A 27,245-nucleotide genomic window follows, 5' to 3' on the forward strand; every position below is an offset into this window, starting at 1 on the left:
TCCGCCTTGAGTTTCTTCTTGAAAATCCATTTATGACCAATTGGTTTACTACCGGGAGGTAAATCAACCAATTCCCATGTGTTATTTTCCATAATGGATTCCATTTCACTTTTAATTGCTTCCTTCCATAAAGGAGCCTCAGAAGAAGACATTGCTTCTGTAAAAGTTCTAGGTTCATTCTCGGACAAGAAAGAAATGAAATCTGGTCCAAAGTTTTTAGAAACCTTGATTCTTTTTCCTCTTCTTGGTTCCACATCATTTCCTTGGACACCAGAAGAAGAGGCTTCATCATGACTATGATCATGAACTCTCTTTGTATTAGAACCAGATTCCTTTTCTTTGTAAGGGAATATATCCTCAAAGAATTCTGCATCCGCTGATTCTAATATAGTGTTAACATGTATGTCAGAAATCGAAGATTTCACAACAAGGAACCTATAAGCAGCACTATTATTTGCATATCCAATGAATACGCAATCAATAGTTTTAGGTCCTAGTTTCGTTCTTTTTGGTAACAGAACTTGCACCTTTGCTAATCAACCCCACACTTTGAGGGTTTTATAAGTGGGTTTATGTCCTTTCCATATCTCATAAGGTGACTCGTCAATCTTTTTTAGAGGAACCTTATTCAATATGGTATTTGCAGTAAGTAAAGCTTCACCCCACAAACTGTGTGGAAGCCCAGAACTATTTAACATGGAATTAATCATATCTTTGAATGTTCTATTTTTTCTTTCGGCAACACCATTTTGTTGTGGTGTGTATGGAGCCGTTGTTTGATGTATAATTCCATGTTGTGCACAAAAATCTGAGAAGGCAGTAGACTCATACTCTCCTCCTCTATCAGATCTAAGTGCTTTGATTCTTCTCTCAAGTTGATTTTCAACTTCGGCTTTATATGTCTTAAACATATTCAAAGCTTCGTCCTTGCTATGAATCAAATAAACATAGCAATACTTACTGCAATCATCAATAAAAGTGACATAATAATTCTTTCCTCCACGAGTTGGTGTGGATTTAAAGTCACAAAGATCACTATGAATTAATCCAAGTAATTCATTTGATCTTTCCAGAATTGACTTTCTCGTTTGCTTAGCAAATTTCGATTCTGTACATGTTTCACACTTATGATTAAAATCAATTTCGAATTTAGGTAATAAGTCTAATTTAACCATTCTATGCATGGAACGAAAATTAACATGTCCTAATCTAGCATGCCAAATATTAGAAGACTCAACAATATAAGTAGAAGCATTTATTTTATTAGCATCATCAATGGCAATTACATTGAGTTTCACAAGGCCATCAGCCACATAACCCTTTCCAACAAACATCCCACCCTTGGTAAGTACAAATTTGTTGGATTCCATTACAAGTTTAAAGCCCTTAGCAATTAGAATTGGTCCAGAAACCAAGTTCCTCCTCATTTCAGGAACATGCAGCACATTCAGCAAGGTCAAACTTTTCCCAGATGTGAATTTGAGTACCACCTTGCCATATCCCTCCACAATAGATGTGGCAGAATTGCCCATATACAGCTTTTCTCCAAGGGCAGCAGGGTGATATTCTGTGAACAGATTTCTGTCAGCGCAGATGTGCTTTGTAGCACCAGTATCCATTAACCATTCACTCACATTTGAGACCATGTTAACCTCGGACACAACAGCAGCCAATTATTCATCGGTGGTTACCATGTTAGCATGGTTGTTGTTGTTTCCGTGGCCATGATTTCCATCCTTGCGATGATAACAATCTTGTGCCTTGTGACCAGATTTGCCACACACATAGCAGGCGCCCTTAATCTTCTTCAGATTCTTGCCTTTAGGAGCAAGGGCAGATTGCACAAACTGCTTGGTTTTCGGAGCAAGAGCCTTATTCTTTTTCGGCTTAGCCTTGGAGTTTCCTCCCTCAACATAATTCGCATTGGCTTCAATGGCTGCAAACCCTCCAGAACGGTCTGCCTTTCTGTGGTCTTCTTCCATACGTAGCCTCAGAATCAAATCCTCCATATTCATCTCACGACGCTTGTGCTTGAGATAAATTTTGAAGTCATTCCAGGAAGTTGGCAATTTCTCGATTATCGCCCCAACTTGGAAATGCTCATTGATCTCGCATCCCTCAGAATGCAGTTCATAGATCAACTTCTGGATTTCTTCGACCTGAGATACAACAGATTTTGAATCCACCATTGTATATTTGAGAAACTTACCGATAACAAATTTCTTTGAACCGGCATCATCAATCTTATACTTTTTCTCCAGGGATTCCCACAACTCCTACGCTGTCTTGCACAGAGAATAAATGTCGTAGAGATTGTCATCCAAACTATTCAGGATATAGTTTCTGCAACAAAACTCGGAATGATTCCAAGCTTCAATTGCCATGACAGTCTCTCTCGTCATTGGATTCTCATTAGACTTCGGAGCTTCTTCCTTAACAACATGAGCGAGATTCATTGTTGTCAGGAAGAACAACATCTTCTGTTGCCATCTCTTGAAGTCCAAACCTTTGAACTTCTCAGGCTTTTCTGAGTACTTTGGCACAGCGCCATTCACATTTACAGATTGTTGATCCATAAATTTTCTGTTTCAAGATTGTTGGATATAAGTCAACAATCTGTGATAATTTATATATAGCAGATAGATGCCTGTTTGCAACATGTATGAGAGTGGGGTGTGACTGTTGGGAGACATCTCTTCAGAAGGGTGCTTTGCTCTGTGTTCAGAAAGAACTCTCAGACTTCATCTGAAAGGATGAGTCTTTTCATAAAAAAATAATTAATTAATTAAATTCGAATTTAATTAAAAAATAATTAAGTAAATCCGGAAAATAATTAATTAAATAATTTTTTATGAATTAATTATTACACCCCAAAGCCCAACCCCAAGGGTGAGCCCAATTTTAGTCTCCAGGCCTATTACTCCAATCACTTTCTTTAAAGGACAAAACCTTATAAAGTGATAAAATCTTTTGGGAATGGCCAATGTGGGACAAGGAAATTTCTACTCAAACTACTCAAATTTCCAACAATTCCTAAGTCACACACATATATACAAAGGCCGGGATTCCATTTTAGTGCTCATGGAATGAGATACATATTATGTATGTGGTCGATGTGTCTTCCATATTATTAATATCATGTCGATATTGTGTTGGTAACTTGATATGAAATATTGATATAGAAAATGTTGATTTAGGAATGGAGTACATGTCCTTATGACATGTTCTCAATATATTGTCAATATGTTGTGGTATAAGTCTCTCCTATTTTTATTTAGTGTTGAAAAGGTTCATGTAACTTCTTCAAGCCGTTTCTCACCTCAACCCCCTAAATAGGAAGAGGGGTACTTTACAAAGAGGGGGTAGTTGCTTCGCACCTGATTGTGATAGCCCTCTCGATTTTACAGATGACTTGAAATTACATGTATGATATAGTAATTAATTTGGCAGAACTTTAATTCTATGGTTCGTTCTAATTTGGCAAAAGTTTAATTCGATGGTCCTATAGGACCGTGGAAAAGCATTAATCCAACGCGTACTTCCAATTGGTACTTCATTCAATGTTGTTGGTGATGTATGCAAGTACATCTATGCTTCTGCATACATTGTAGAAAGGTCATATTTTGTATAAGGATACTGAAGGCCTAAAGGATTCTTAATTGTTCTGTATTGAAACTTGTTTGCTTTAAAATGCCTTTTGCTTTTGTGGGTGGAACAATGTTATTAACTCGGAACTCATGCATTAACGGTCAGAAATCGTTGACACAATTACTAACTGCAACATAGTTTTTGTATATGATGTTACACTTCCATGATGTTAACCATCCCTTTTCATTATCATTGTTGTTAAAAATAAAATTTATGGTTTGTCGGAAACACGGCTTAGTACATCAAGTGTCATAATACAAGCGGTTGATATTTTTTTTTTTTAAGTATCTAACCACTTGCTATGACACATGTGTACTAGACCGTGTTCTCTGCTCACTGAAAACCCTCTTGCTATTAAGGGTTTTTATCCTTCCAATGTTTTATGCTCAGTTTTTCAGCTCAAGCAAAAGTATGATGACCATAAACCTTTTTGCCATTACATTTTCGATGTAGTTTAAAAAGGCTCCAAGAAGGAGCCGAGCATGCTCGAGTCAAACTCAAACTGTATTATAATGAGATTTACGTGAATTGGTAATGAGTTAGGATTAAGATAAATTAAGTTATGCATCATTATCATTTGACACGAGAGCAAAAATTAGGCAACCACAATTGATAAGCGAGGATTAGTTCGCGTTTTGGACCAAAAACCTAGTCTTGATGAAAATAGTGTTTGGACTCGAAATGGTTCGGCTTAAACCCAACCTGAACTTGTAAATCTACGACTAGGTAGTCATAGCCGCTTAGTACTACAGTTTAGTGATATTTTTCTTCACTTGTAAGTGAGAGGTCTGAGATTCGATTCTCGCCAAATGTGAATTTGGACCACATTATTGCTAGCTCATTGTGAGGTTTAGCCCACTTCGCCACCTTTTTAGCGTAGATAATATCTTTTGTTAAAAAAAATAGCAACACAAAGCATCTTTTCACGCAACTATTGAAGAGAAACTTTTTAGTGTGCCGGGAATACAACCTAATACATTGAGTATCATAATACAATTAATTAAATTTTTTTTTACTTTCAATTAATTATATTATTATACTTATGTTGACCCTAAGAAACTACCAAGCCTACGTGGCGCGCAGGCCGAGTAATCTATAAGCTAACTACGTCATTCGGTGAATGCGGGGCGTGCCAACTCGTCGGCCGAGGAGTAAATTTTGTTGATGTTGCGTTGGGTGCACGGCTGACTTCTGCGTCTTGCGATTGCGGCCGAGAAAGGAACACGTCTCGGCCTCTTGGGCTCTCGAACCTGAAGACAAGGTTACTATTCTTACGAAGTTCAATATCAAATTCGGCTTTCAATGTGCCGAATGTAATAACTGTAACACCTCACTTTGCCGAGAAGGCTGATGAGATGACCTCGACCAATAAGGATTCAGAAATCCTTCTCGACCGAGACTTGGATAGGTAATCAACCGTCCTCGCCGCAGTGCTGTTGATGCCAACGGAAGATGCTATGAGACCAGCTGATTCTACGGTGACAGAGCTATCTATGCCGACTTAAGATATCACCGGTTGCTTTCACAGTGCTGTTGATGCCAACGGAAGATGTGTCAGCGAAAAGAGAAAATAAAAAATCTCAAAGTTGTTGAGAGAGTTTGCGCAAGGCAGTTTTGTGTGTTGAATTGGAGATCCTCCTAAATGATGCACTGCCTCTGTATTTATAGGGACATATACACGTTGGTTGATAAGCTGATATATGCTTCTGCCATGTATTATGACTCTTCCACAAATTGCGTCAGATAATCCTTATACTCCCACGACTCTGAATCTGCACGCTTAGATTGGTTCAGATAAGGCCCATCAAAATAACCACCATCATATATATATATAATTAGGCATAGGCATGCAGGCTATATGGTAGCTTTTCACACGGCACCATTGACAAGTCTTTTATCTTGGCATTCTGCCATACCTTTAGACTAGGTGCATGCATCCTGATCCCATTTCTTTAATATTAGCTTGCAATACCTTTAGACTAGGTGCATGCATCCTGATCCCATTTCTTTAATATTAGCTTGCAGCATATCCAATCCATACGTCCACACAAATCCTAACTCAATTTGAACTGTACCGCTTGCTTAGGGATATAATTCGCACCTTATTTATCTGCTTAAAAATATGCCAAGATAATTCATATTAAAAGAATAATATGATGAAAACCATAATATCCTTTAACAAAAATATCTTCACTTTTCCATCCGACGGTTGAGAACAATGCTTACTCAACGGCCTTGATTACACAGGCCGATGGTGTAAATTTGGATCCAAACAACTTAATATACCGAATTGCCCGCGCTAAAAAATCGCTTAATGTTAGAAGATGCAGTAGAAGTTTAGAACGACTTACATCTAAAGAGGACGCTCAATGTCGCCGTATCTCAACCGAATAACGTCGTAGGCACCAACTAACATTAACTGACGTAGGACCGACCAATTACTCCTCTCTTTGCACACCATTCCTATCCCCAAGCCGAAAACTGTGTCACCCTCTCTCTCTCTCTCTCCACACACTCTTCCTCCCTCCACTTCCTCCGCTCTTTCCAGCACTCCTTGTATCCGATTCCGTCCCCCCTAATCCCCCTTCCCAATTTCCTTCCTTTCCAACTTTCCCGGAAAACAAACAGAAAATTTCGACAACCCTTTTCTCTGCGACTTCCTATTTTCCTAGAATCTCCCTCCTCTCTTTCCCCTCTCTCTCTCTCTCCCAAAATCCCTAATTTCCATTCGGTTCGATATCTTTCCATCAAATTCGCCTTAAAGGATCAGTCTTTCGTGTATGATTTCTGTCTGGGTCCCCTTTTTGAGCTCTGACGCTTCCGGTATTGGCGTAACAATGGCGGAGAGCAATAGCGCAAGGGTTTGGAATTAGGATATCGATCTTTGCGGTGGTTAAAAATGCTACCTTGGGGTGGATTGAGTTGCTGTCTGAGTGGAGCTGCTCTTTACCTTCTTGGCAGGAGCAGTGGCAGGTCAGTGTATTCTCCGTTTTTCGAAATCGAATCGGCTTTAATGATGACCAAATTACACATTTTTCAATCGTGAATCACCTTTTTTTTTGTTGGTAATTTGAAATTTGGTCTTTTGTGGTTACACAGGGATGCAGAGATTCTTAAATCCGCCACTCGAATTAATCAGTTGAGGGAATTGGGTATGCGCCTTTTTTCGAAAGCGAAAGATTAGTTTTTGCTTCAATTTTTTGTTTTGGTACCTTGTTTGAATCAAATGCATTTTCATGTGGTACATCTTCTGGAAAAGATTTACTTATTTTTATTTTTCGGGTGATGACGTTAGTCTGCCTGGATTTGTTCCCTGAATTAGAGTTCTTGTGTTCTTTCACTTTTCAGCAAAATTGTTGGATTCCGAATATGTATTGCCATTGGTGGTTGCGGTCTCGGGGAGAGTTAGCTCTGAAACCCCCATCAGCTGTGAGTTTACTGGTTTACGAGGCGTAGTTGTGGAGGAAACGGTACACAAATTTATAACTTAAAGAACATATTTTGACGCTTTCGTTGGTGTTGTTTTTGTTTTCTTACGTGTGATTGGTAATTAACTATGTTGTTGATCTTCTTCAGGCAGAACAACATTTTTTGAAGCACAATGATGCTGGCTCATGGATACAGGATTCTGCTTTGATGCTTTCAATGAGTAAAGAAGTCCCCTGGTACTTGGTGAGAATTTGTACTCTCTCTCCCCCCCACCCTCTCCCTAGCTTTTCCTTTCTCTACATGTCCAGTCTTGTGCTTATTGAGTACATATTTTTTTTGTTTCACTTGGAGCCGAAAGTTGGCCGACCCCACTTAGTTGGATAGATCTTTGTTGTTGTTGTTTGTTGGAGCTGAAAGTTGACTAACTGGATATGATGGTGGCTCCTGGATTCTTTATATCAGGATGATGGAACTGGTCGCGTGTTTGTGGTGGGAGCTCGAGCTGCCACAGGATTTGTATTGCCGGTTGCAAGCGAGGTATTTGAAGAGTCAGGACGATCCCTCGTACGTGGGACATTAGATTATCTCCAAGGCCTCAAGGTTTGCTTAGTTTAGTAAATGTTGGATTGTATCTGGAAAACTTCAATGGTTTAACTAATACAATGGCTATTTTGTCTCAGATGCTTGGAGTCAAACGAATTGAGAGGGTACTTCCAACTGGTACTTCTATGAGTGTTGTTGGTGAGGTATGTTCAAGTTTAATATGATACTGTGTCCTGTTTAATACAAATACTCATATGACTTAAAGCTAAAATATAGAAAGTAATAATCCGATACTCAAATAGACTTAAAGCTAAAATATAGAAAATAATAATCCGATACTCAAATAGACTTAAAGCTAAAATATAGAAAGTTATAATCCGATAATATACACGTTATAAAATTACGGGTTACGCATAGTGATTAGTTTAGTATGGTCTCAAAATATACTTAAGTTGGATGATCCTTGTTCCAAAAAATGATCTGTGTCCCATAGAAGAACTTGCATTTGTTTCATAATTAGCATTTTATTTGCAGGATGTTATTTTATGGAAACATTTGTGCATTGCAATGTTATGATGTACACACTCATTTGATGCTCTCTATTGTTGCTTGACTTCTGTCAGGTTGTCAAAGATGACATTGGTACAATTCGGATTCAACGACCTCAGAAAGGGCCATTTTATGTCTGTCCCAAAACCATTGATCAGCTTATTTCAAACCTTGGAAAATGGGCAAGGTTGTTTATAACTTAATAGGAATGCCACGATGTATATTAACATTTTGTGTGCATGTGTATGTCATGCGCTGGTGTTTCTGCACTCATGCGCTGCTCATTTGCTTTAATGGTGTGCTTTTTCTGTTGTCTAATTAATATAGACGTCTTTTTCAGGTGGTACAAATATGCATCTATGGGTTTGACCATGTTTGGTGTTTATTTGGTTGCTAAGCATTCTATCCAATACTTCATGGAGAGAAAGCGGCGTAAGGAATTGCAGAAAAGGTATGTAGCCAAGTTTGTCTGTTCATTTGGAACTTGCAAGTGAAAGTCGCTGCTTGTATGATTAATTAAAAGGAAAACTAATGAAAATGGCTTGAAAACTTTGAGTTTTAACGATAAGGACAAGATAAAGGGTAAAGTGAATAGTACCAGGTTTGACCTTTTAGTGTAAAAATATGGTTTTTCGTTAAAGTGAACAGTACCGCGGGTTTTTTGTTAAAACTCCCTTAATTAAAAGGAAAAACAGCATGTTTTGATGTTGGCTTTATATATATATATATATATTTTCCCGTTGTTTCTTCTGTCTATCTGAGACAAATGGATACTGAAATTCATGTGCATGCAGGGTTCTTGCTGCAGCTGCTAAAAGATCTGGGGAAGATAGTGAAGGTATACTGCTGAGCGACCCCATTACAATATTATTTGCAATATGCACTCGAAAATGTACTAAGGGGCTTTACGTTTTTCTCCCAGGTTCAAACGAAAAAGATGATAATGCATCAGATGGAAGCAAGAGAGACCGTATGATGCCAAATTTATGTGTGATATGCCTTGAGCAGGAGTACAATGCGGTTTTTGTCCCGTAAGAACTGCCTTTTCAGTGTATGATACATTAGCAGTCTAATTCATCGCCTTACGAATTTAGCACATCACTGATTCATTTATTTTATCAGATGCGGTCATATGTGCTGTTGTACAACTTGCTCCTTACACCTGACCAGTTGCCCTCTCTGCCGGAGACGAATTGATCAGGCTGTGAAGACTTTCCGTCATTAAGGTTCTGCTTCAAATGTATTGAGCTGCAGTACTCGATGAAGAAATCTGGATGCTTTGAGCACAAGTGCTATCCAGAGAAGCACTTCCAAACAAGCCCGCGATTAAACGAAGACTTTGTTATCCGGTGCAAACCTGCCAATGCCCCCCCGTAAACTTTCGCTTATGAGTAAATTTGCAGTTTTTATATATTTTTCTTTCCGGAAATCTTACTGGCATGGTGATTTCTATCCAATTACTGAAATTTCTCTTTGTATTGAAAATTGTAAATGATTTAAGCGGTAGACATTCTTGTAAATTGATGCGATCTGTAAATGTTATGGCCTTTTTTCCTTGTCAGGTTTCGGTCTGCCTTTACATTTTTTTGACCGAGTGTTTATTTGTCGGGTGATGCTGTCCATACTTTCCTTTTAACTTTCGACACAACACTCTTAATTTTTGGTCGTCGAGATGAGGATCATTTTATTGTGTTCGTTCATTTTACATTGTGCGATCAATTTTTGTCAGGGATCCTCCCAAAAAAGATCAGGATAGGATCTTATTCCGTATGGAATGAATTAAAGAGGATAAAAAAAAAAAATTAACATGGGGTGTGAAAGGTAAAAACGGATGTGTGGATAACATCACCATATTTATTTTCTTATTTTGGTTTTTTAGCCAGAAAGATATTTGAGAATTGTATAACTTCTCACTTTGGTCATTGAGATTTAAAATTAATAGAAGTTGTCCTTGTGCACCATAAAATAATGAAAGAGTGGTGATATTCCCACCCCGATGTCTTATTTCCCCACCCATCTTTTTATGAATTTTTTAATTACAAATTTATCCATTTGTAAAATGACTAATAGGGACCTTACTTACTCCTTTTTGCATTAATTTTTTTTTTATAAAAAAAGAAAAGAAAAGAAAAGTTTAGAAAATTTGTCTCCCATAAACCCTAACTCATCCTTTTCATCCCCTTTCATTCAGAGAAAGCAAAAAGAATAAATTTAGAAGATGACATTTCTATGGAACAAGTAGATGACTATGTTTCCGTCGAACAGGTAAAAGATAATTTTATGTGGACCATCTTGATTTGTCGACATGAATAATTGAAGCATAGCTTTGTGACTTTTTATTTGAATTTGCATTAGGTTAGGGTACAATTTGTTTCATGTTTTCCTATGAGAATTCCAAGAATTCGTTGGAATTGTTTTAATTAGGTTAGGGAAAATTTGGAAAGGACACTCAAATTGGTATGCATCTCGAAAAGGACACTTAAATTGGAATTTGGAAAGGAAACATGGTTTTTTTTCTTTTCTTTTTTTCCTATTTTTAGAAGGTTTGTTTATTTTCTTTTTTTTTTTTAAAGAAATTTATCTCTAATTATATATAGGGTTATTTTAGGAATAATAGTGGGTGGGAAAATAACATTTTAATTTTTTAACTTTTTATAGTGGGTGTAAATATAATGTGGGTGGTGAAATAAGACAACGAGGTGGGTTTAGCAGTCCTCATAATGAAAATACTCTCAATTTCTGTCAAATCATTTTACTCATTGTTTATTAAATAGAGGATATGTTTGTCATTTTGGTCCTTATTTAATATAATTTTTCAAAGAACGATAAAAATGATTGATGGTGGACAAATTCATGGACCACTTCTATTAATTTCAAATCCCATAAACCAAAATGACTAGTTATGTAAATCTTAGGGACCACTTCTATTTAGCTGAAAAACCTCTTATTTTTGGTGGAACAATTTTCATGCTCGAACTATGAGATGAGAATAGAAATTAACATGGACGTGTGGAAACAAAAGGATCCCCTCTATGTCCTTCGAATGTGATGAGAATAGAGTTGTAGATACAAAAGGATATGGATTGAAACTTTTAAATCCATGATTCAATTAGATAATCTGATTATAAATAGATTCAAATATTTTGTCAAAAAAAAAAAAATTCAAATATAACATAAGAGTTGATACGATCTGATATAATCTTATTCGACTTAATAAAAAATATTATTATTTTATAATATTATAATTTATACTTGTGTGTAATATTAATTTAAATTTTTTAACTTAGAATTTACACTGTTTTCTTTGGATACAATACGAAAATTTCTAATTACAAGTAGATAAATAAATTAAATTAAGGAAGTTACTAATGATATTTCAATCATTTTTAGGTTTTAAATTAGAATCAATAACTTAGCCTACTTCATCACTCTCTTAGTGTAAATAATATTGTTTGTTAAAAAAAAATTAGAATCAATAATCTGATTTGAATTCGAATCCCACGCTTATAGGATATGGATCAACAAGTCAAATCCAGAACTGGATTTGAGGGAAGCCGAAGTAGGCGTTCTCCTAGGCCCCTAATTTTATTTTTTTAATATATTTAAATTTTTACAATTTAAACGTAATAATTTCCACATAATTTTTTTTTTCTTTTCCCTCACCCACATATAAATATTGTTTTACCCTTTCAAATCTAATTAAAATTTAAAAACATAAAGGCAGTTTTTTTTCCTCTATACAACCCTACTCAGTTTCTTTCTTTGTTTTAATAATAACTATCGCTCCTCTCTTTCAGTTTTCACATGGTGAGCATTTTGATATTGATGGGAAAGACTTATTTCTAAAACTAAGAATCTTAAGAGAAACTTTACCAAAGAAAATAAATTGGGCAATGAAATTGTTGAAACATGAGACAAATGGATGGTTGATTCCCGAATGCATAAGTTGCTTATAGAATTTTGTTTGCCTTTGCAAAAAGAAGTTTTTCAAAATTAAAGTTGATCAAATCTTATCTTCAATCAACTATGTCACCAAAAAGATTGCATGGGTTAACTATTTTCAAAATTGAAAAAGAATTGGTTGAAAAATTAGACTATGTAAACTTAATTAATACATTTACATCTAAAGACGAGATATGTGTAATATTTAAGTAATGTTTGTATATATTTCTTCTTTGATTTTAATTTTTAATTGTATTTGAGATAGAAATAGACTTTTTCATGTATTTAGTTTTTTTTTTATACATATCAATGTACAAAGTGTCGGAAGTCAAAAAACTCTAGGTCCTCACTTTGAAAGCTCGCCTAAGGCTTCCAAATTCTTAGAGCCGGTCCTGGTCAGATCCAATGCTTAGTGAATATGGATACAAATCCGATCAGTCTACAAGTCTAGTTGACTGCTAGTCTTCATTGGCTGGCTTAACCACCAATTAGAGCATAAACATAAAACTTTCCTAGAAGTTAGATGACATAAGCATGCTGACCCCATGGGAAAAGGATAACAAAAAGGAAGTAATTTTTTCTTCCTTTGTATAACTTGATTCTTACATCTAGATGGAATACAAACGGAACGAATATAACCCTACAACCCTAGCCTTTCATTCCATGTTGTCCCCACATAACACGTCAAATGTGAAGAGGAAGTTCGTTCACATTAACGAAACTACAAACTTTATAGGTCCTTCTCAATAAACTACTTAATCCCGAAGTATTCGTAAATTTTGTTTCAACAATTGGTGTTAAGTTTATCCGTGATCTGGTTTGTCACCTCTCACGGCTCACGAGGCAGAAAACAATATGATTCCTATAGTTACAGAGGGTTAGTTTCTTCATTGGTCATATTTCGACACTCAAATCGAATCCAATCCCACATATACTCTGATGTTTGTGTTTTCGGATGTCTCATTTTCTTCTCAGAGTCTTTAATAACTTTTTGGTGTCTTCATCTATCACTACGTCGATGTTACAAATTCACTATGGTTGAACACATAAGTACCATTCATATTGCCCACCGTATCATAACATGAGGGACGCGGTGTGACGAGTTTCTCCGGAATCTCAAACTAATTTGTCAAAAGTTGCTGTGGAAACCAGATACAAGTTTATACATTGGTCGCTTGCTATATGCATATGCTTTGTTATAGTGGTACTTTTTAGATTCTAATTTCCTCATAACATAGGGTGCCTAAAAAGGACGCCAACAAGACTCTCATCTTTGCAAAGGTCGGGGAGGGGAGACGTCTATCGTACGCAGTTTTACTTTTGCTTTGTAAAGAGGCTGTTTCCACGACTCGAATCCGTGACCTTTCTGTCACAAATGAAGAAATTTTTCGTTGCGCCAAGACTCGTCCTCATAGAGTACCTAAAATGATCCCTTAAAAAAGTACCTAAAGTGATTGAGAATATGATCCCAAAATTTGACAAAGTAGTTTTCTCTTTAGATAAAAAAAGACGGAACAATAGGGTAAAGATGTCTGAAAAATGACTAGGTATCTAGGATTCTTACTCCAACCATGACTCCTTTATAGAATGCATATAAATACCACCTTCTATGTTCTTTAGAAAATCGCTCTCAATTTTCAAAACTTGATCACATATTCATATTACTTGATGGAAAAGAATGGAAATAATTCTGCTGCATCAGATTCAAAGGGAGTGTATGAGAAAATCTTCAGCGCCATCGCAGTTTCTCCTTCATTTCAAGCAATTCGCCAAGCCATGCATTTTCCACAAGAACCTAAAGCTGCCTCCACTGCTAGAAGCGGGGATGCTCCACAACCACAACCCAAGAAGTCAGCTGAATCAGCACCGATAGTGATTCAGATTCCAATCACGTCTGCAAAACAGAACTCTCAAGTTAAGGAGGAAAAGCATGAAGCACAGAACTCTCAAGTTAGGAATATTGAAGTTCAAGGAGGATTGGATATTAACGACATATTTTCGGAGTATATTCGTCGTACGAAGAAGAAGTTCAATTCGACGCAATCGAATCCTGGTAGTTGAAAGAATGCTTCCTTTAAGCGCGAGTAGGTTTCCCAATTGTGTGTGCATGATGCATGCATTAGTTTTAGGATTTTGCTAGTTTCACGACTTAAGTTAGCATTTCTCTTAATTTTAATGTCCAACAAACTTACTTTGTTTAAGTTGTCCTCTCTATGTGCTCTCTTTATCTATCTTTCAATCTGATCACATATGTAATGCTTGAGTTGGTGTCGTTTGCCATTGAATAAGATTGCAAGTTGCTGTTTCTGTTTGATTACTCCGCACGTTTGCTTTGGCTATCAATACGAATTGTAGTCGGAAAGCGATGATGAAGCTTGTAGCTCAAATAATTAAAAGTATTTACTCGCTAATATTGCACCCAAAGTCCTGCATTAGATTCTTTCCCTCCTCCCAAATATTATTTGTAAATAAGAGAGAAAAAAAGTAGGATTTTAGAGGGAAAAAGTCTTAACAAGAATCCAAGAATCCAAAACCATATAAAAACACTAAGTAAAACTATAAAAAATGAGAAAACTTGTGCAGAGGTGGCCCAATCATGCCGTTTGTAGGCCACCTCTCACAAAAAAAGAGATTTTTTTCAATGTATTGAAAACATGACCTGATACACTAAATATCATAATATTAGTAGGAAGGTGTTTTTTGTTTTTACAAGTGTCTGTTCACTTATATTATGATAGTTGGTGTATCAACCATGTTCTTAATACACTAACAAATCTTTCCAACTAAAGCATGAAACTCTCATGTGTTTTTTGCTTGTTAATCACTTGGTTTTAATTAGTGATTATTCTGTTTGTTTTTCTTTTTCTTTTGACTTATTCCCAGATGGTCACTGCCATTTTCACAAAGAATGATTCCTGTGTCATCCACTATAATTCAAGCAAACTATGTCACCAAGACCACAACATAAGCATCTTACTTTTCCCATTTTTTATTTCTTTATTTATTCTTTCAAAGCAACTTACAATTGGATTGTATTTTTGTTGTTTGTTTTTATTTGCACATTTACATTTGCATTTATTTGTATTAGTCACTAATTTTAGTTAGCAACAATACTAGGAGGTGGAATCCAACCTCTAAGTGTTGGGATGAATGCTCTTAAACAATTGGAATGCAACTGTCTTATCTGTCTAAGTTTATAAAGGAGAATTATACTTGAATTTCTAAACCAACATGTAATTCCAAACCCAAATCTCTAAATCCAACTTGGGAATTGGAATTTGTCTAAAGAAATCAATTGAATAGATCCTACCTTGGGACAGGGAACAAGGGCGGCACCGCAACTTAGTTTAATGTTACACTTACCACCTAATTATACAATCATTTATATTATTTCTTTAATAGTGATAATGTCTGTCAACACATACAAATAATAGTACAATTATATGTTAAGAGTATCATTTTTACTTTTAAATTTACATGACATGTGTTTGAAAACAGCAAAACTTTAATTAAAACAACGAGTGATAAGTAAAATAAAAACTCGCAAAACTTTAATTAAAAATAAAAGATCACGTGCATGTTTGATACACATCTTGGATCTAGTTTTTTAAACTCAAAAACCATTTTAGAATTTGCATCAAGAAATTGGATTTTGCTAAGGGGTGTGCTATCCACACATCCTATTTTACTTCTTACACACCCTTATTAATTTATATCCGTTGATTTTCTACAATTCATTATATTCGACAACCAAAAATGAAAGAATGTATGAAAAGTAAAATATGATGTGTGAATATCACACCCTTTTTGCTAAGGCCCTGGGCACTTGAGCTTCCGATTCTAAATGATTTTGGAGTTTAAAAACTGGATCCAAGATGGATTGGAAACAGGCCGGTCGAATTTGGTACCTTTTTCAAAAAGCGTTTTTCATTTTGAGAAACGGACAGGAAACGTTTTCCACGGTTGAAAAAACGTAGCGCAAAGACCTATCTGCGGAAACGCATTTTCAGAAACAGCCGTTTCCATTTCGAAGAATTTTCTGAAACCGTTTTTTCTACGTCTGATCGACGCGAGCCATCTGCTAGCTGCTCCCTAAGCTCTCAGCTAGTTCTCTCTCATCTGTCTTCTCCTCAGCTACCTGGGTCATCCTCCTCCAAGGTAATTTTATTCTACTTTTTTTGTGATCTTCTCAGCGATTGTCTGCTGGTTTTTAATTTGTGCTCTGAAATTCGTGAAATTTATTGTGTTTTCGTAATGGGTTTGCTGAAATTTCTTCGTTCATCTGGAAAATCTATGCAGTAAATTTCTTGGTTCGTAATGGGTATCCTGTTTTCTGAGATGAATTCTCAGTAAACTTAATTAGTACATTTGGGTCTAAAAATGAAATACGGATAATATTCAATTAATGTTTGTATACATTTCTTCTTTGATCTTAATTTTTAATCATATTTGAGGTAGAAATAAACTTTTTCATGTATTTAGGGAATTCTTTTTTATACATATAAATGTATAAAGGGTCGGAGGTCAGAGAACTCTAGGGCATGCCTTGGTCAAATCCAATGCTTATCGATTATGGATACAAATCCGATCCTTCTACAAGTCTAGTTGACTGCTAGTCTTCATTGGCATCACTTAACAACCAATTAGACCAAACCCAACCCTCGGTACATGTTATTTTTTTAGGTTTTATTCCCCTCCCAACCCAACCCAACCCAACCCAACCCATGCTAAATGAGTTGGCTAAAAGCTAAAAACCAAACAAAAGCCAAATTCCTCCCATGATTTAACCCAGAAAATGGTGTAGGCACCACTAGCAAGATCCCACCCACATGGGCATGTATTCTAGGATTTATTGAATCCAACAGCTGAGATCAAATATAATCAAATCTAACAGTAAAAAAAAAAAAATCTAACGGTCCAAATTCAAATTCAATGCTTATCGATTATTAAAAAATAGCAATTTGTGCATAAGACCATCTCCAATGGTTGAGCTAAAATCCAAATATTTTAGCTCGAAAAATTTAGCTTTTAGACCAGAAGCAGCTTTTTTGTTCCAACCGTTTTGGCCTAAAATTTTAGCCCGGGATTATTAAAGAATGAATTTAGGCTATTTTTTTGTTAAATTAAATAAAATAAATAAATAAATATGAAGACTATCTTAAATTAATTTTATGAACATTTTAATCTAAAAAAATTTAAATTCCTATAAATATTAAAAAATTTAAATTCCGATTTCTGAGCTAAATTTTGGGAGGAATCTGGCCTTGGATTAGCATTTAGCATTTAGCCCAAAATTTCCCCTTGGGTTGGATTGAGTTTGGGGGGAAATTTTAGGGGGTAATTTGACTTTTAGTCCACCATTGGATTTAAAACTTTCCTAGAAGTTATATGACATAAGCACGCTGACCCTATGAGAAAAGGATAAGAAAAAGGAAGTAGTTTTTCCTTCCCTTGTATATATAACTTGATTCTTACATCTAGATGGAATACAAACGGAAGGAATATCATAACATGTAGGTAGGATAGCGCACGCGGTGTGACGAATTTCTCCGGAATCTCAAACTAAATTGTCAAAAGTTGTTGTGGGAACCAGATACAAATTTATACATTAGTCGCTTGCTATATGCATATGCTTTGTTATAGTGGTACTTTTTAGATTCTAATTTCCTCATAATATAGGGTGCCTAAAGTAAAAAGTGCACCAACAAGACTCCCATCTTTGCAAAGGTCGGGGAGGGAGACGTCTATCGTACGCTGTCTTACTTTTGTTTTGTAAAGAGTCTGTTTCCACAACTTAAACCCGTGACCTTTCAATCACAAATGAGCAAATTTTTCGTTGCTCCAAGGCTTACCCTCATAGAGTACCCAAAATGATCCCTTAAAAAAAGAATACCTAAAGTGATTTAGAATATGATCCCAAAATTTGACAAAGTACTTCTCTTCAGATAAAAAAACGACGGAACAATAGGGTAAAGATCTCTGAAAAATGGCTAGCTATCTGGGATTCTTACCCCAACCATGACTGCTTTATAGAATGCATATAAATACCCCCTTCTATCTTCTTTAGAAAATCACTCTCAATTTTCACAACCTGATCACATATTCATATTACTTGATGGAAAAGAATGGAAATAATTCTGCTGCATCAGATTCAAAGGGAGTGTGTGAGAAAATCTTCAGCGCCATCACAGTTTCTCCTGCATTTCGAGCAATTCGCCGAGCCGTGCATTTTCCACAGGAACCTAAAGCTGCCTCCCATGCTAGTAGCAGGGATGCTCCACAACCACAACCACAACCCAACAAGTCAGCTGAATCAGCACCAGTAGTGATTCAGATTCCAATCACGTCTCAAGGAGAAAGGGATATTAACGACATATTTTCGGAGTATATTGATCGTACGAAGGACAAGTTCAACAAATCGACGCAATCGAATCTTGGTAGTTGAAAGAATGCTTCCTTTAAGCGCGAGTAGGGGATTAATCTGTTATTTAAACGTTTGATTTGATGGGTTTTTCTGATTGAAATAATAATGGGGTGGTGGTGGTCGTGGTGGTGGGAAGTACGTCGTGATTTCCCAATTCTGTGTGTGCATGCTGCATGCATTACTTTAAGGATTTTGCTAATATCACGACCTAAGCAGACTGATGTTAGCATTTTTCTTAATTTTAATGCCTAATAAACTTACTTTGTTTAAGTTGTCCTCTCTCTGTGCTCTCTTTATCTATCTTTAAATATGTAATGCTTGAGTTGGTGTCGTTTGCCATTGAATAAGATTGCAAGTTGCTGTTTGATTACTCAGCACGCTTGCTTTGGCTAGCAATATGAATTGTAGTTGGCAACCGATGATGAAGCTTGTAGCTCCAATAATTAAAAGTATTTACTCGCTAATATTGCACCCAAGTCCTGCATTAGATTCTTCCCCTCCCAATATTATTTGTATAAGAGAAGAAAAATAAAAGTAGAATTTTAGAGGGAAAAAGTCTAATAAGAATCCAAAACCATATAAAAACACCAAGTAAAACTAGAAAAAATGAGAAAAACTTGTGCAAAGGCGCCTCAATCATGTCGTTTGTAGGACATCTCTCATAAAAGTGAGATTTTTTTTCTTTAGTGTATCAGTGCCACAATATAAGTAGGGAAATGTTTTTGTCTTTTTAAGTGTCTGTCCACTGATATTATGATATTTGGTGTACTGGCTATGTTCTTAATACACGAACAAATCTCTCCAACAAAAGCATGAAACTCTCATGTGTTTTTTGCTTGTTAATCACTTGGTTTTAATTAGTGATTATTCTGTTTGTTTTTCTTTTTTCTTTTGACTTATTCCCAGATGGTCATTGCCATTTTTTACGAACAATGATTCCTGTGTCATCCACTATAATTCAAGCAAACCATGTCACCAAGACCACAACATAAGCATCTTACTTTTCCCATTTTTTATTTCTTTATTTTTTCTTTCAAAGCAACTTACAATTGGATTGAATTTTGTTTGTTTGTTTTTATTTGCACATTTACATTTGCACTTATTTGTATTAGTCACTAATTTTAGTTAGCAACAATACTAGGAGGTGGAATCCAACCTCTTAAGTGTTGGGATGAATGCTCTTAAACAATTGGAATGCAACTGTATTGTTCGTCTAAGTTTATAAAGGAGAATTCTACTTTAATTTTTAAACCAACATGTAATTCCAAACCCAATCTCTAAATCCAATTTGGGAATTGGAATTTGTCAAAAGAAATCAATTGAATAGATCTTACCTTGGGACAGGGAACCGCAACTTAGTTTAATGTTACACTTACCATCTAGTTATACAATCATTTATATTATTTCTTTACTAGTGATAATGTCTGTCAACACATACAAATAATAGTACAATTATATGTTAAGAGTATCATTTTTACTTTTAAATTTACATGACATGTGTTTGAAAACAACAAAACTTTAATTAAAACGAGTGATAAGTAAAATAAAAACTCGCAAAACTTTAATTAAAAAAAAAAGATCATGTGCATGCTTGACACACATCTTGGATCTAGTTTTTTAAACTCAAAAACCATTTTAGAATTTGTATCAAAAAATTGGATTTTGTTAAGGGGTGTACTATCCACATATCTTATTTTACTTCTAATACACCCCTTATTAATTTTTATCTGTGAATTTTCTACAATTCATCATATCCGACAGCCAAAAATTAGAAAAATGTGTGAAAAGTAAAATAGAATATGTGAATATCACACATCTTTTGCGAAACTTGAGCTTCCAATTCTAAATAGTTTTTGAGTTTAAAAACTGGATCGAAGATGGATCGGAAACAGGCCCGGTCGAATTTGGTACCTTTTTCAAAAAGTGTTTTTCATTTTGAGAAACGGACTGGAAACGTTTTCCACGGTTGCAAAAACGTAACGCAAAGACCTTTATGCGGAAACGCATTTTCAGAAACAGCCGTTTCCGTTTCGAAGAATTTTCTGAAACCGTTTTTTCTACGTCTGATTGACGCGAGCCATCTGCTAGCTGCTCCCTCAGCTCTCAGCTCTCAGCTCTCAGCTAGTTCTCTCTCATCTGTCTTCTCCTCTACTACCTGGGTCATCCTCCTCCAAGGTAATTTTATTCTACTTTTTTTGTGATCTTCTCAGCGATTGTCTGCTGGGTTTTAATTTGTGCTCTGAAATTCGTGAAATTTATTGTGTTTTCGTAATGGGTTTGCTGAAATTTCTTCGTTCATATGGAAAATCTGTGCAGTAAATTTCTTCGTTCGTAATGGGTATCCTGTTTTCTGAGATGAATTCTCTGTTTTTTAGGTGTATAAAAAACGCAATGCCTTTTGGTTGCTTACAATGTGTTTGTGAAAACTCCTCTTAGACATAAAGCCTAGAGGCCAATTTTACTTGTGGGACGACTAAAACACCCCGACAACTTACACAAAAATACTTCAAGAGCTCAATTGGGTTCGAAACTTATTGAATTTGAAGCGTTTTTCTCTAAAGTGTATATGTTATCGAGGGTCTACTTGTGAATTTTTTAGTGAATAGTGAGCAAAATGCTGTCGATTTACTGACCGAAGATATTGCTTTTGGCTCTTATTTGATCTGTTCGACTCTCTTGTAGCGCATTTTTTTGACATGATTATGCTGTGAATCAACATTTTCATGTGTGATGCTGAACTATTTTTGGTGAAAATATGGTTTAATAGTTTCATTACTTAGTGAGATTCTCATTTACTAGGGAATATGGTTCATAGATTTAGTGCAATTCTCTGGAGTTTACTACTTTTCGGATTCCTTGCAGGGACGTCTAGAGTAAATAGACTATCCTATTACATACTCGTTTGGGGAAGCCAATTTTCTGACCGTAAAACTAAGTTGCATTTATGTGTGCTTATCGTTAGCCAAAGATTGTTGCCAGTTGTGCATTCAGCACATATAGATTCTATGTTCTGTGTGTAATGAATGGGACTGTAAATTGCCTACGGATTCAGTGGTTGATTAAAGTTACTAAAGGTCGTACCCAGTGCACAAGGCTCCCGCTTTACGCAGGGTCTGGGAGAGGTGAATGTCGGCTAGCCTTACCCCCATTCAGTGGTTGATTAAAGTTACTGATTGTGTTATTTAGAGGCATGTTCGTATTTTATATTTGGGGACTTTTTGTTTGTAAATCCTCTGTTCTCTTTGACCTTTGAGATTTGGTTATTTGTGTTTGTTGTAGGATGAGCTCAAACCAAGATGAAGATGTTGCCAGTTGGCCAGTGACGGTCGAGAAACATTTTATTCACCTGTTGCATGAAGAGAGAAAAAAAAGGCTGAAAGGCTCAACTGTGGATAAGAATGCATGGGATGCAATAGAAGATGAGCTTTTTAACAAATTTGGCAAAAGATACGCTCGTGAAAAATTGAAGGCAAAGTACAATCGCTTGCGCAAGATATACCGTGAGTTTGCAAAGCTTGTGGCTCATACAGGGATGTGTTGGGACCCTGAGACCGACAAGGTACATGCATCTGAAGAAGTTTGGGAGTCCTACCTTAAGGTATGTATGATTTTGTGAAATTTTACAACTGAACTGTTTTGGAGTCTTGTAATATGCTATGCAGCTCTAACTCGTGTGCTAAACATGCAGAAAAACAAGTTTGCTAGTCGCTTTCGTAGGAAGGGATGCCCGCAGTATCAAGTGCTTGGAGAGATCTTCAACCACATACCTTCTAATGGACAAATGCATTCTGGATCCATTGCTTCTCTTCCAAACTCTGATGTCGAGAGAGGTTTAGAGTCCGAGTTTCCCAGCTTTGGGGCACACTATAGCCCTGATACTGAAGGCGGCATAGATACTAAAAATAAAGGAGACGAAGGTAATAGCAAGACCCAAAAGCGCCGTCCTTTAAGTCCCCCAGGTTATTGCCGCACAAGAAAGGAATCAAGGACATCGAAGGCGGCCAAGCTAGGTGATGGAGTGGAAGTATGCGCAGTATCTCCAGATGCCGAGACTGAATCTTCGTTACCAAAGGTTGAATACAGAAAGAAGAACGATTTTTCATCCCCTTTTAGAGAATTGGCCTCGATTGAAGATTGTATGGAAGTACTCGAGTCTATGGAGGATCTGGATGACGCCGCCTATGTTAGAGCATGTGAGAGGTTTACGAGTTCGGATTGGAGGAGGATGTTCATGAAGATGTCTGATGCAAGGAAAAGAATGTGGCTGTATAGCCTAAAGTGAGTTTTTGGTCATGATATAGATTTTTCTTTAGGACAAGTGCTATAAGAAGTGCTAATTTTTATACTTTCCACTTTTGTCTTAACTTTATGAGTGGCAAATGGCAATTTCTCTCTTCCGGTCATGTTTTCAACATATTTTATGTAACTTCACATTTAATGACGGCAATGTGATTTTTTTGGACGGAAAATTTAGAAAGAATGTGTAAACATAACGGTACGAGAATTGGCTATTTATAATTGTTTAAGAAGAAAATCGATGAATATGAAAATTTATACGGAAAAAGAAAAGAAATACTATAAAACAACATATTGGCCCGAGGACGTTTCCGAAAGCAATTTGCAAATAAGGGTCCAAACATGCCAATATTTAAGTTAATTTTTCTCTAGCATCACTAAATACACACTCACCTCTCTCCTCCACTCACTCTTCTGCAATTTTTTAATAGAACCAAAATGCGAGCGTACAATTTTTTGGGAACCAAAATGTAATTGTACAATTGTTTGAGAACCAAAATGTAATTGTATAGAGAGTTAGTGGCCAGTGTGCAATTTTGGATGAATCGATTCAGCTCGGTGTCGAAACGTACAATTTTCTGAGAACCAAAATGTAATTATACAGAGAGTTGGTGTGGCTAATGTGCAATTTTGGATGAATCGACTCAGCTCCGTGTCGAAACGCTTGCATTGTCGTACACACAGTTGGTGTGTCTATTTCCCACTCCATCAGATCCGCCGGGAACCGCCGACGCCGAGTCAGTCTCAAATTTCCCAGGTGGGTAAGCTCTCTCTCTCTCTCGTGTTAAAGCTTTAATCTTTGAAACTGAAACTATCAAACCTGCAACAATGGCGACCAAGGCACCACTCACTCTCCCTCTCGGATGCTCTGATCTCCGCCGTATATCACCGATATCGATCCCCACCGTGCATTTTCATCAGATTCCTCAAACCCACTTTTCGATTTTCAGCCCCAACAACTCACCACAACCCCTCTAGTTATCTCTCTCTCTCTAAACTTCTTGTGAGTGTACGATTACATTTCGGTTTGGTTTGATTTTAAATTATACTTTTAAAGTTTTAGACTTTGAGATAATTAATTGTATGTATGGTTGAACTTGATGGGAAGACTGGTGCAAAACCGAGCGCAGTATCGATCTAGGACCATACAGCCGATATAGCCGACCCCGTTAGTGGGATAAGACTTGGTTGTTGTTGATGTATGGTTGAACACTTGAACTTGATCAATCGAACTACTTGCAATTAGATTTTGTGTTGTGATAAATAGGCCTAATTGAACTACTTGTGAAGTTTTAGACCTTGTGCTTTTTAATCTCAATTGAACAACTTGTGAGTAGATTTTGTGTTGTGATGTTCTTATGATGCTTATGGTACCTCTTCTGCATTTGTTTCCCGGCCTTTGGCAATTCCGTGCCACTAATGCCGTATCCTGAATATAATGTGTTTTGAGACGGATGAATCCTTCGCGCCACACCATTGCAGTGGACTGACAATTTCGAAATGTATTGTTCTGTTTGCTTCGTTTCTTTTCCCTGTAATGCCATCACCAGCTCAACCTCTACAGCTAAAGTAGGAATTAGTATAGTAATTGTTTTAGGTTGTATTCGATGTTTGCGATAGCTTCTTGTTTTTTGCGTTAGACTTTCTGAATTTCAAGCTGAGTTTTGTTACTAATCCAGTATATATGCATCTCTTGTTCCTGTGAGCATGTATATAAGTGTTTATCTGCATGATTTTTACTTCATAGGCCACACCGCAACGTTAACTAGTAACTACATGTTTTTTTGGTTTTAGCATTTTAAGCTTTTCTTAGCTAACGGATCAAGAATATGTGATTGTGTTGTCCTAAATACTATGTTCATCGGTCCTCATGAAATATTTTGAGCAGAAGTGTGCTTTGCAGTAAATAGCACTCTTGAAGTTCCTATTGTTTTCTTGTTGTATAAGGGAAATTTCATATTTGTGTATTCTTCTGTAAAACAGAATAATCAAGTAAGCCGAGCGCTAAGCACTTCATACTTCACCTGTTCCTAGCAGAACTGAGCTGAGCTGACAACCACCACCTACCATCAACGACAGATGACTAAAGTAAGTTTTGTTGTCCTCCGAATTTATTGTTTTTGTTCTGTTGGTTGTATAGCACACATTAAAGCTTGAACTGCCAATGTGCCTTTGTCAATTTCATTTTCTCTAATTTAACAGCTCAGAATTTGAAAGCCTCAGTGAAGTCTCCGTTTTGAGAAAAAATTTCAATTGGTTTTTGCATTGAACCTCGAAGCCTACTTGGAGAAGCTCAATCTGATTTTTTGTTGGCACAAATGGGGCTTCTCAGCATTATTCGAAAAATTAAAAGGAAGGAAAAAGAAATACGTATACTCATGGTTGGGCTTGACAATTCCGGAAAGACAACCATTGTGCTGAGAATTAATGGAGAGGACACCAGCGTTGTCAGTCCCACACTCGGCTTCAACATCAAGACCATCATTTACCAAAAGTATACCCTCAACATATGGGATGTCGGGGGCCAGAAAACAATAAGATCGTACTGGAGAAACTATTTCGAGCAAACTGATGGTCTGGTATGGGTGGTTGACAGTTCAGATCTTAGAAGGTTAGAAGACTGCAAAGCGGAACTCGACAATCTTTTGAAAGAGGAGAGGCTTTCGGGATCATCCTTGTTGATACTAGCAAATAAGCAGGACATAAAAGGTGCCCTTACTCCGGAAGAAATTGCTAAGGTTTTGAACTTGGAGGCAATGGATAAAACTCGGCACTGGCAAATTGTCGGCTGCAGTGCATTCACCGGCGAGGGACTGCTTGAGGGATTCGATTCGTTGGTCCAAGACATTGCCTCTCGGATCTATGTTCTTGATTAGTGCCAATTTTAAGTCACTGGAAGGTAATGCAGGTCACTTCAATTTGTTTTAGCAACGGAAGAACCCAAACAGAATCTTGAAGTGCTTCAAAAAAGAAGTGATCGGAAAGCAACAGCAGGAGCGCACTGTAATGAATGTCGTGAGACAAGCTATGTTTACATTTTATTATGTTGTCGAACTTTTGTGTGTAGTAATGAATAGAAATGGTGTGTTGGCCTGTTTGGGATTGTTTCTAAGAGTGTTTACGAGTACAAGTGAATCAATGAGACGATGTGTATTTTAGTCAATCAGATGATGTTGTGTAGTAGTTTAAACGAGTGATTAGTGACGTATTAACTTATTAACCGGTTGGCGCTTGAGCGATTTATTATGTCTTAATTTATAAATGTTTGGCAATATGGAGATGAATGATACGTCAATATGACCAATCCAACAACACTAAAAGTCCATTTGGGCAGGCTCTTATGGGCTTTAACAATGGTTTACGAGAACATTGACCAGATTTTTCAATTTGGCCCAATCTGTTTGTTGCTTCAATAGTGGACCTCATCTTTTTTTTTTTTTTTTTTTTTGAAAGGAGAATAGTGGACCTCATCTTGTAATCTAGGTAGCGTTTGGTTCGGATGGGACGGAATGAGACAGAACGGGACGGAGTGGAATGGAACAGAATGAAGGTTCCGTGCTACATTTGGTACGCACAAGATGGAATGGGACATTTGTTCTATTCCGCATTTGGTACGTGTAGGGCGGAATTAAACGAAGGATTAAATGACAAACCTACCCATGGTTCTCCGTCGACTCCATCGACTCAACCCCATGGTTCTTTGTCGACGCCATCGTCGCCGGAGCTCTGTACCTCATCACTTGGCGCGCCACCGGACCTTCCCCAGGAAGCTTATATAGTCTTCCAAATGCAGAGAAATTTTTCTAGTCATAAACATTGGACGGTATATCACATGTAACTATACAAGTCGTGGAATACTTGAAATGTTTTTCTTCCTCCACTTGTATAATTACATGTAGTGTACAATTTCATGTTTTGAGCACACTGACAAATTTCTCCTAAAAGCGAGAGGGTAGGCCTAATGGGGGCTGTCTAACTTTATGGACCAATGGTTACTATGGGATGGATAAACATGAGACGGTATATCACATGTAACTATACAAGTGGTGGAATACTTGAAATGTTTTTCTTCCTCCACTTGTATAATTACATGTAGTGTACAATTTCATGTTTTGAGCACACTGACAAATTTCTCCTAAAAGCGAGAGGGTAGGCCCAGTGGGGGCTGTCTAACTTTATGGACCGATGGATACTGTGGGATGGATAAACATGGGACGGTATATCACATGTAACTATACAAGTGGTGGAATACTTGAAATGTTTTTCTTCCTCCACTTGTATAATTACATGTAGTGTACAATTTCATGTTTTGAGCACACTGACAAATTTCTCCTAAAAGCGAGAGGGTAGGCCCAGTGGGGGCTGTCTAACTTTATGGACTGATGGTTACTATGGGATGGAGCTGCCATTCTTG

General features: G+C 36.7%; 3 protein-coding genes across 8 annotated transcripts; all 3 read left to right on the top strand.

Moving 5' to 3' along the window:
* The first annotated feature begins 6,038 nt into the window (after positions 1–6,038).
* LOC103432531 (E3 ubiquitin-protein ligase SP1-like) lies at positions 6,039–9,730 on the top strand. The gene is made up of 11 exons (XM_029100366.2): positions 6,039–6,621; positions 6,748–6,800; positions 6,997–7,118; positions 7,225–7,320; positions 7,540–7,677; positions 7,758–7,823; positions 8,244–8,356; positions 8,510–8,620; positions 8,964–9,007; positions 9,092–9,200; positions 9,292–9,730. The coding sequence occupies exons 1-11, from the start codon at positions 6,548–6,550 to the stop codon at positions 9,392–9,394; spliced, it is 1,029 nt and encodes a 342-aa protein (XP_028956199.2). The 5' UTR covers positions 6,039–6,547; the 3' UTR covers positions 9,395–9,730.
* A 6,322-nt stretch (positions 9,731–16,052) lies between these two features.
* Positions 16,053–23,004, top strand: LOC103427405 (L10-interacting MYB domain-containing protein-like). 3 transcript variants are annotated; one of them, XM_070819424.1, is made up of 4 exons: positions 20,489–20,710; positions 21,398–21,657; positions 21,815–22,133; positions 22,224–23,004. In XM_070819424.1, exons 3-4 carry the CDS (start codon positions 21,816–21,818, stop codon positions 22,815–22,817), a joined length of 912 nt encoding a protein of 303 aa, XP_070675525.1. In that variant the 5' UTR covers positions 20,489–20,710; positions 21,398–21,657; position 21,815; the 3' UTR covers positions 22,818–23,004. The 3 variants fall into 3 exon arrangements, with proteins under 3 accessions (XP_028956201.2, XP_028956200.2, XP_070675525.1); XM_029100368.2 differs by lacking the exons at positions 20,489–20,710; positions 21,398–21,657 and adding an exon at positions 16,053–16,269; XM_029100367.2 differs by lacking the exon at positions 21,398–21,657 and having other exon boundaries at positions 20,480–20,710.
* Positions 23,005–23,210: 206 nt separating this feature from the next.
* Positions 23,211–25,994, top strand: LOC103427404 (ADP-ribosylation factor-like protein 2). 4 transcript variants are annotated; one of them, XM_070819425.1, is made up of 3 exons: positions 23,211–23,592; positions 24,815–24,919; positions 25,034–25,994. In XM_070819425.1, the coding sequence occupies exon 3, from the start codon at positions 25,150–25,152 to the stop codon at positions 25,705–25,707; it is 558 nt and encodes a 185-aa protein (XP_070675526.1). In that variant the 5' UTR covers positions 23,211–23,592; positions 24,815–24,919; positions 25,034–25,149; the 3' UTR covers positions 25,708–25,994. The 4 variants fall into 4 exon arrangements, with proteins under 4 accessions (XP_070675526.1, XP_008363678.3, XP_008363680.3 ...); XM_008365456.4 differs by having other exon boundaries at positions 23,240–23,588; XM_008365458.4 differs by having other exon boundaries at positions 23,240–23,588; positions 25,110–25,994.
* The last annotated feature ends 1,251 nt before the right edge of the window (positions 25,995–27,245 follow it).

Source organism: Malus domestica, chromosome 03, assembly GCF_042453785.1.
Source record: "Malus domestica chromosome 03, GDT2T_hap1".
NCBI lineage: Eukaryota > Viridiplantae > Streptophyta > Magnoliopsida > Rosales > Rosaceae > Malus > Malus domestica.

What these genes read in the sequence shown, in the direction of transcription:
- LOC103432531 (XM_029100366.2), top strand. Translation starts at nt 6,548, where the DNA reads ATGCTACCTTGGGGTGGATTGAGTTGCTGTCTGAGTGGAGCTGCTCTT. An exon ending in CGTAAGGAATTGCAGAAAAG is followed by an intron (nt 8,621 to 8,963) that starts GTATGTAGCCAA and finishes ATGTGCATGCAG; the next exon opens with GGTTCTTGCTGCAGCTGCTA. An exon ending in ATCTGGGGAAGATAGTGAAG is followed by an intron (nt 9,008 to 9,091) that starts GTATACTGCTGA and finishes TTTTTCTCCCAG; the next exon opens with GTTCAAACGAAAAAGATGAT.
- LOC103427405 (XM_029100368.2), top strand. Translation starts at nt 21,816, where the DNA reads ATGAGCTCAAACCAAGATGAAGATGTTGCCAGTTGGCCAGTGACGGTC. An exon ending in TTTGGGAGTCCTACCTTAAG is followed by an intron (nt 22,134 to 22,223) that starts GTATGTATGATT and finishes CTAAACATGCAG; the next exon opens with AAAAACAAGTTTGCTAGTCG.
- LOC103427404 (XM_070819425.1), top strand. Translation starts at nt 25,150, where the DNA reads ATGGGGCTTCTCAGCATTATTCGAAAAATTAAAAGGAAGGAAAAAGAA.